The 9,453-nt window shown below is 35.7% G+C and overlaps 1 protein-coding gene across 1 annotated transcript; it reads left to right on the top strand.

Moving 5' to 3' along the window:
* The first annotated feature begins 721 nt into the window (after positions 1-721).
* LOC134745863 (uncharacterized) lies at positions 722-8,633 on the top strand. Its single transcript, XM_063679956.1, has 15 exons — positions 722-1,099; positions 1,921-2,147; positions 2,530-2,592; positions 2,995-3,209; positions 3,566-3,845; positions 3,928-4,046; positions 4,122-4,418; positions 4,754-4,890; positions 5,135-5,183; positions 6,128-6,217; positions 6,523-6,558; positions 6,788-6,829; positions 7,125-7,256; positions 7,527-7,721; positions 8,378-8,633. Exons 1-15 carry the CDS (start codon positions 802-804, stop codon positions 8,631-8,633), a joined length of 2,436 nt encoding a protein of 811 aa, XP_063536026.1. The 5' UTR covers positions 722-801.
* Positions 8,634-9,453: the final 820 nt, after the last annotated feature.

The following is a 9,453-nucleotide window of genomic DNA, read 5'->3' as shown; positions in this document are numbered from 1 at the left end:
CCTACTTTTGCACTACATATAGAATTATAAGACAAGCGGCTATCGGTTCTTCAATCTTTTATCTTCATTTTTGTCTACCGGATTGTGAAAAAAATGAATACTTATTTATTTATGATTGCTTTAAACATTGTCTAAAAAAACACTTTTTTCGTATCTCGATTGCTGTGAAAGATCTTACTTATACGAAATCTATAGGTACATATTTGGGTTCGTCTTAGACGTCTCTAAAAATTTGTCTAAGGTTTTAATTTTAAACTAATTAACACAAAAGTTATGGCCAGAAAACCAGTTTTTTGGCCTAAAATTGTTCAACTTTGATGCCAAATATTTCGAAAACAATGAACTTTGAAGTAAATATGGGATATTATATTGCTAAAATCCGTTGCTGTTAATATGATAAGCTACAAAAACATTAGAAAACTAAGGGATTCAAATCGAAGGTCATTGGGGCATGGGATCCCCTTAAAACACTCGTGTGATTCTATTATGAAACTGGCTTGTTTCATAAAACCAGACTTTTGTTTTAGGCCTCTATCAGTTGCATAAAAAGTACTATGTCTCAGGCATGTCTCATGTCATGTGTAATATTATATACTCCTAGTGCATAGGTAGGTATAGCTTTTGCATGCTGTTCGTTCTTGTAGCTTACGCCTTAATTAACATGATCTAGCTACATGCGCTGTGTGCAATATTAATATATATGCCCTTAAACTTAAAAATAATTAACATATATATTTGACAAGTCTATGTCAAATGCCCTAATATTTACCAAAAATAATACTTTTTTTTCTACAAAAAATAATGTTTCCCTTGTTTAATCTTGATCTTGATGAAGTACTGCAACAAGAAAAGACCCATAGTCATCCTTGGGAAAGATTTATAAAAGATGCTTACACAAACAAAATAAAAACTGCACATAATTCAATAAATAATCCTCGCTATCCAGCAAAGAAAGAAAAAGGTACTGGAAAACCCATTGAGCGAGTAAAATTTACGGTTATTGGCAATAGAGTTACCAAAGAATTTATTTATTGCATTAATTTGGTAAAAGGTCTCTATAAGTACAGAAAAGACTACTTTGAATCTCCTGTTGTAAGAGGTAAGTTATTTTATTTTGGTTAGACTGTAGCAAAAGGGGCCGTTTCTAGGACTTTTTAAGAAATTTCAGTGTGATATTTTTAACACCAACTTTTTATTACTTAATCATGTAGGAAATGTTAAATTAAGTATACTTTTGTCATGTGACTCATGTGACATTTTTCTCTAAGATCAATTATTGACTACAGTGACAGAGGCAAAATATAGGTGCAAAAAATAATATTAAGTTCCTGGAAAAACAATAACAGCAATTTCTCAATGGCGCTTTGCTACATTTTTTTGCGTGCCAACCTTTATGAAGCTCGGCGACGGAACATAAAGTTATAAGTTATTCTACTTCGTTGATGAAGCTGTTATAGATGGATGGTTATAGGTACAGTCGAGTTCATAAATACTTATGTACAGTTGTATACCTTAATCCATTGCAATAAGGTAGAAAAATGTGAATACTGTGAATAAGGACAAAACTTTAAATAAGATTTACCTGACAATTTCTCGATACCGCACAAAGTGCACCGTCTACCACACAAATTGTCTCATTCCCTATTGTTCACTCCAGCTATCCATATTCACCCCGGTTGACGGTACATATTTATGAACTCTACTATATATATTACGACTTTTTAGATCTCCTAATTCAGCGTCCTTTATAATTTTAGTAACTGACCGCCAAAATAATGCGTAAAATTAGGTACTTACATTAGGACCGCGCGGGCATCAAATAATGTGTTCACTGCATAATTGCACAAGTATACATGTATACAGGGTGACATTTTTGAAGTGTAAAAATTTTGTCTATGCGCCTCCATATTTTATTTTCAGGTGTAACTAGCGTCGATTGGCCACATGTATGGAATGATTTAAAAATTCAATACGGTGGCCTAGCCTATTGCTTGACGTCCCAAGTCGTGGTATTCCTCAATAACAAAATCGTTGGCGGAGAAAAGGAACTAAAAGAGTTAATTGAAAAGAAATACACCTACCACCTGTCTTTGAATTATTATTATGAGAGTGTCAAACAGTTTTCAAATTTTATCAAAGGCTCTGGTGTAAGTTTTTGTAAGCCAGCTTTATTGGTTTTCGCTGTAAATTAAGTTCGCTATTATCTTACTGCGGTTCATAGGTAGTAGGTATATACTAACATATCATATCATTATCAATACACCTATATATTCAAAGAAAATACAAACGTACAAAAGGTACAAAACGTACTTCATGCTGCTACAACCTTTGGGCAAAGCAGAACTTGTAGGCGGTGCAACATCATGTTGTTATTACAAAACAAAGTAGTACTTTTACACAACTTAACTCATACAACTAAACAAATTGAATTCACCTACTTATAATGTTATTTGCGTGAAATATTTTGCTAAACACCATTTATTTTATTAAGTGGTTTATATTTAATTTTAATTCATTATATGTCAACAGAGACCTACAGTTTTCATGCACATATCGATAAATGATGAACACATTGGGACGATGATATTTATGGTAAGTGGCTTGGTATATTATAGCCACAATCGATTCCTGTTGATGTTTCATATGGTGAAGACCTGGGAAGGAACTGAAAGCTACCGCTAATTTCAATAATCAAAATTTTACCACCGTTATCGAATATAGATGGCATATACCATACCCTTACAAGTCTTACAACGTTCATGGCAGCTCCCCGACCCTTAAGTTACGCTATACTCAATGATAATCAAGTAACGCTATGCTTATTACCTATAGGTACTAGTATACCAATATAGTGCAGGCAATATAAAGCTAACCCATGTAATCTCATCATCATTTATATCGACTATAAAGCGCTAACGAAAAACCAAGTCTGAAAAAGAACTTGGTATTTTTTCATGTGAACAATATACCAAGTCATAGCATTGATTTGTTTAGCTCTATGCCGATGTAGTACCATACACTTGCGAGAACTTCTTGCGTTTGTGCAAGGCAACAAAAGGCGGGTATAGCGGCACTCCAGTGCATCGGATCGTGAAAGACGGCTGGATACAATGTGGAGGATATGGTTTAAAGGGCACAAATCTCGATTGCGAAAACTTTATAGTACCGCCTGATAAACGGGGGGTACTTTGCATGGCTAATGCTGGCAGGTCAGTCTTGATTCAATAGAGGTACTCTGTTAGAATTAATATCTTACATACTTTTAACTTTACAACCTTTATATTATGTCTAATTACCAGTAATACTCTAACATAACACTGTCGGGCATTTGTACACATAGGTATAACGATGGTACTAACAATATTGTATGGAATTTTAAATGTTCTGAAATAAAGATATTTTATTTTTATTTATTTTTTATTTTTATTTGTGCACAACAAGTGGCTCCATCTGACGGCATGTAAAACGGACGGAATTATGTAAAAAGCGGAACTCCGATTTGACCATGCTGACATTGCTGACAAAAACATATACATGTACTTAATATACGGTAATATTCTTAAAGGCACGTGGATTGTTCAACTCAATTCTTCGTCCTTCTTCAACCTTCCCCTTGGATGCTACATAAGTATGTGGCGTTCGGTCAGCTCATAGACGGAGATAGCACTTTACGCAAAATTGAAAATGTTGAGACTTGGTATGAATCTCCGAAACAAAATATTACCATTTATCAGGCTGGAATTTTGAATATAGACTGTCAAGATATAATGATAAATCAAAGCGCACATGAATATATACATGGACACATTGAAGATCTATTCGCATTGGGAGAGGCGTTTTGGGAGGTATTTGTATAGACCGGACGTACGAGTATGAGGCCTATTCAATTTGTCCGTGATTATGATTAATTAGTTTTTATCGTTTCAGGAAATAATTGGAAGAGTATTCTTAGAGATACAGCTGCGAGAAAATGCAATGCTTGAAGTTCTGCTTGAAGGTGAGGAAGAACATGTTTCAAACGAATTAAACCTTCACGCCACCGCGAGGTACCAGTTAATCACTTGTGTTGTGTGATTGCCTTTTATTTCACATATTTTATGCATTTTTGTATACCCTATAAGGTTCATGAAAAAAGGAACTGCACCTAATATGTCAAAAGCTCAAAAATCTAAGAGCCAAGATGAGTCAAAGTCAACACGGCACCTCGATCAACGACCACCGGAGAGTGAGCATGAAAATAATGATTTCGATGTGTCTGAGTACCAGTATGAGGCAGAAGAGGACTTGTACAAGGAGAAACCCTTGATATCTGTAAAAGAATCAGAAAGTCTTGTAGTTAAACCTGAAAAACCGTATTACATACCACTTACAGACGTGCCTTATCCTGGAGAAGTGAGCTCAGAATATGATTTGAAAAAGTAAGTATTTTCCTAAACACGAATGTACAATCCGCTGTACTAGAGTTAGACCAAGATAAGTCTGCAATGATTTTAATAGCATACGCAGTGCAAAATGTTAATTATTTTAAACGTCGAACTTCTATGAAGTTATGACGTATAAATAACACTTGTGCGTAACACTACACGTGCTATCAAAATCGTTGCAGACTTATCTTGGTCTAACTCTAGCTAACTCGGTATGAATGCTGCAACCCTAAATGGTCCCTAATTATACTACATTAGTCAAATAAGATACGTATTAGTTATGTAGATGATCGAAGAAACAACACATATTAATCAAGCTAACGTTACAGATTTCTAAGGGGCGATTACTGCTTAGAAACAGACCTGGAAACGGATAAAGTTGAAGAAGGTGTATACATCCATAAAGTTGAAACATTCCCGGCTGAATTATTGCAGTTAGCATCAAAGGAGTCTTCGGATGCATCAGGTAAATAAAAAAACAAAAGGCTTAATGTAGCCACCCCACACTAGCGTCTCCCGAGCGTTGGCGTCTAGTCAACTCTATGCTATGGTATAGCTGCGCAGGCGCAGCAACGCCATTTTCCATAGCGCTAACCGCTAACTAGACGCCGACGCTCAAAAGACGCTAGTGTGGGGTGGCCCTCGAGCAGTTTGATAGTAGTAGTAGTACCTATGTAAAGTAGTTACATTAATTAAAATCCACATTTCAGAGCATTCGGTAGATTCGGACCAGGAAGCGGAAATAAAACAGTTTTTGAAGTACGTAATTCTTTTCTAACTTAATTACATATATTTTTAGTATTATTTATAATAAAATCCACACTAAATACCTATCTGTTAGGTGAATTGTGTAGGTAGGCATATCTACGATGAAAGTGGGAATAATATGACTGTAAGATGGCCTAAAAAGTTTACTGTGCTACTTGTAGCTATTGATGTTTGGTGTCAAAGCAAGTTTTCCTTTTTGCAAGATTTTATTTAACTTGCTCTGTTAGTATGTACCTATGTATATTGTTGTTAATTTTAACAAACGTTTGCGTTTGTGTATCAACGCTAAACGGGAATATTTTAAAGATAATACGTTTTGTTTTAATTAAACGATTTATTTTGTAAAAAAAATGCAACGTATTTTTAGGCCAGCCTGTAGATAGATACTTCATACACATTGCGACTGTAGTACCTATTGGAGACTACCTATATATTAGTCTACCCGCATGTTTTAGTATTATTGCTTAATATTAATAGTGCTGTTTGTATTTTTAGCTATTGATGTTTGGTACCGTGTCAAATCAAGTTTTCCTTTTTACAACCTTTAATGCCTGTTAGTTAGTGTGGGTCAAATCTTGGAAGCTAAATTTGACCCACTTCCCGATTTCCGATTGATCTGAAATTTTGCATACATATGTAAATCGGATGACCATGCAATATTTTGATGACATGGAGCCAGAGTTGTGCCGTTCCCGGGAACGACGCAACTACGTGGAGCTGATCTGATGATGGAGACAGGGTGTGGCCATGGGAATGGGAACTCTGTGATAAAACAACACAAACTAATTGTGTTTCGGGTTGTTAGAGTTGCCTGTGGAAAGAAAAGTAGGTACAGTCAGGACAAAAGCTTGTACCAATTTTTTTTTTTACCAAAAATTTATTTCTTTTTCGTATTGTTATTACCTACTCTTAAATTAGTAACTTATTTTCATCAGATACAACACTGACACTGCTAGTTTTGCCGGCGAGGTCATACGTGGCATATCAAGAGCTAAGCATGATGGAATTTTGCTGAACCCAAGAAAGTATGGGCTAAGTATAACTTTTGAAGTTCCGTAGTCAACTGGGAACCCTTATAGTTTCGCCATGTCCAGACCAGAACAAGCTTGAGCTTCAAAACTATGGAGCAATTAAGTGAAACACTTATAGAGAAAATAAACAGAGATACTTAAATATAATAAAAACTAAAAAATAAAAGTAAATAATCCACAAATAATATTAACTTAAAAATACTGACGTAGAAGGACTTTCTTCACACTTTTTCTCTTGCCCCAAGCAAAATAAACTATGTTTCTCTTACCCCACCTGATCTTATTGTTATTTTTTTCAGGGCAGCATTTACTGACGATGAACTCCATTACAAAAAGTATGATTTTCTTATGCTTACCTACCTATACATAATAAAAATATCTTAGTGGTTTTCCTAACAAAATTGAAACTTATTTACATCACATCGCGGTAAAAGTATTTATTTCGCATCGATAATTAAATGCAAATCAAAATGTTTCATTTAGTTTCATATCTCATATCATATCCCATCAAATGTTTTCACAAGGTATGTATACCTGTAAGTATTTATGTTTTATAACTTTTAGGTTAAACTGGGAGAGCCACAAAATGATCGACTACAAAAATAGGTATGTCAGCCAAATGTGTTTGTTTAAGTTTCTATTTTTAGATAAAAAAAATTAATACTGTAAGTAGAAAATTGAACAAAAACAGTCGAATTTAAATCTCTACAACACTCTGTCAGTAGGTACTGATAGTGATATGGCTATTTTTCTTATCAACTAATGAAATGACCCTTTGGCAACAACGAAGTTCTTAGAATCTCGGAATAGAATCATGTAGAGAACATTCTAGGAAAGGATATCATCAACTGGAAAGTAAAAAATATGCTTAGTTTTTTTTTATTATTTTGTGTTTTTTTAGGCAAGTGTCTATGTTAGTTCCCGATGATTCAAAACCAGGAAGACAAATAAAAAGGAAACAAACGGGTTTTTATAAGCCCAGCGATTGGAAACTAGAACAAAGTGAAGATAATGACAGTAGCGAGGGTCTAAGGTTTGCTACCTAACTTTCTGTTTTTTTTTTCTTAATAATAATACTACTGTATCAATTGATACTTTTTTCTTCGTTGTTTGCCCGCAAAACAAAACTGGTTAATAAATATAGAGGGAGCTACGCTTTAGGCTCGTCAATTTATTATTACTGTACGTCAGCTAAAATACGCAGAGCTAATGAAGTGTGTGAAATGAACCGCATTCGTCGTTTGTTTCGTCGATGTTTAATCGTCGCCAGCTTAGCTCCTTAAGCTCTACTACGTTGTTCTAGGTCTGTGCGCATCGATCCAGGGTCAGTGGCCTGGGCCCCCCCGTCGAAGATAAATCGCAGGCCTACTGCTTACTCACGACCCGGGGCCTTCGAATCCGGCATGGACTTGCACGTCAAACGTCGCAAACGTCCCGAATTGTTCCATTTCCTTGACGATCAGGACGAATTCTCGGCACCAACTTTAAAAGAATTCAGGTTATTTGTTTATTAAAGCACACAGATTTTGATTACGATGCAGTCACGCTTCAGCATTATACTTACACTAGCTTTTGCCCGCGACTTCGTCTGCGTGGACTTAGTAACAGCAGCTAAAGTAAATATAGCGCCTGGAAAAATTCTCATAGCAATCATTCAATTTGAGCATATTATGCACACAAATTAGCAGGCACTTAATTACTAACTCAATTCCACCCCGTTTTTTATTTTCTTATGGATGATTTTCGGGATAAAAACTATCCTTTGTCCTTCTCAGGGACTTAACCTATCTCTATGCCAAATTTAATCTAAATCGATTCAGCGGTTTAAGCGTGAAGAGGGAACACACAGACAGACTTTCGCATTTATAATATTAGTATGGATTCCCGATGCAGGCCTTCAGCCATCCAATCTTTACTCACGGCATCTCACATGGAACTATTTTAGTTATACCTACCTTTGATGGCTATGATCTGAGCAAAATACGCTACACGAATATGTCGCCAGAATGGGCTGCTTTTTTACCCACCGTCCTACCTCTATTTCAAGGTCAATTACGTTGATTACCCAATAAAAAAAGCGTACCTATCAACCCCTATAAAATATTTTGACTACATTAACAGTATTATAGATTTAATAACTCGAGTTTTTTTTAGGCGTGATGCTTCAGAGATGAATAGCATGATGTTGACAAGTACAAAACTAGAAATTGCATCAGAGGACCAAGTCAAACACTATCGTCCCTATTTAACCAATGAGACCTCGTCTCCTAAGAAGCACGCCCGTAGTCTCGAATCACTGAAAGCTTCTATGCAAAGTGTCGCGTTCGCGAAAAAACGACCTTCCATGTCAGTCGGAGAGTATCAATTGAGAAATCAACAATATAAGGCAAAGATGCAAGAAAATAACTAACATAGGTACTTACTCCATGTGACGTTATTAATAGAAAAGATTTAACTTTTTTTGACCAGTAGGCAGGTGTCTACGATATATTGATGTCAAAGCCATATCGTAGAATTGGCTATTTCCTGATTTTCTATTTCATAAAACAACACTTCTTACATTTTTTTTAACTAATATAAATTTCACCTGTACTACACTTTGTTTCACGAAATACTTGTTTTGTTAACCCTAGTTAAATTGTTTTTGTCTAACAGACACGACGGTTGGAAAGTCATTCTGAAAATATGTAAACTATATTTTTTAACTTCGTTTACTTTCATTAAATAAATTTTAGATTGATTTTCCCTTCGTTTAATTAATTAATTACTTAAGGCAAGGTCAACGTCAAGGATAAGCTCCGGTCATAATCGGAGGGACATTCTGACTTTTATTTTGTTATTATTCGCTGCGCATTTCACACATAGATGATTATGTATGTGTGTTGGAAATATACCATAGATATACAAGCGACGCCGACGTGGGAAAAATGTAAAGCTTCATGGGACGACTTTTTCATACTTATTTATAGAATGAGAATACCCGTTGGGGAGGCGCCAGTCATGCACATACTAAATACATACTTATATGTATGGTTAACGGCCTCCTAGCTTAGTCTGTAGTGACCCTGCCACGGCCACGAATCCGTAAGGGTGTTAATTTATGTGTCTAATACAGATATTTGGCAGGTTCTCTGTTCGTAGTCGCTTGTCGCTACATCCCTTCACGCTCGTAGCGCGTAGCGCGCGCTGGCATTGAAGGTGTTAAGACGAAAGTGGAGGACCTGCGCGAA

The sequence above is a fragment of the Cydia strobilella genome, chromosome 12 (genome assembly GCF_947568885.1).
Source record: "Cydia strobilella chromosome 12, ilCydStro3.1, whole genome shotgun sequence".
NCBI classification, from domain to species: domain Eukaryota; kingdom Metazoa; phylum Arthropoda; class Insecta; order Lepidoptera; family Tortricidae; genus Cydia; species Cydia strobilella.
This window is presented reverse-complemented; position numbering and strand designations above follow the sequence as displayed.

What these genes read in the sequence shown, in the direction of transcription:
- LOC134745863 (XM_063679956.1), top strand. Translation starts at nt 802, where the DNA reads ATGTTTCCCTTGTTTAATCTTGATCTTGATGAAGTACTGCAACAAGAA. An exon ending in TGCATGGCTAATGCTGGCAG is followed by an intron (nt 3,210 to 3,565) that starts GTCAGTCTTGAT and finishes ATATTCTTAAAG; the next exon opens with GCACGTGGATTGTTCAACTC. An exon ending in GACAGTAGCGAGGGTCTAAG is followed by an intron (nt 7,257 to 7,526) that starts GTTTGCTACCTA and finishes ACGTTGTTCTAG; the next exon opens with GTCTGTGCGCATCGATCCAG.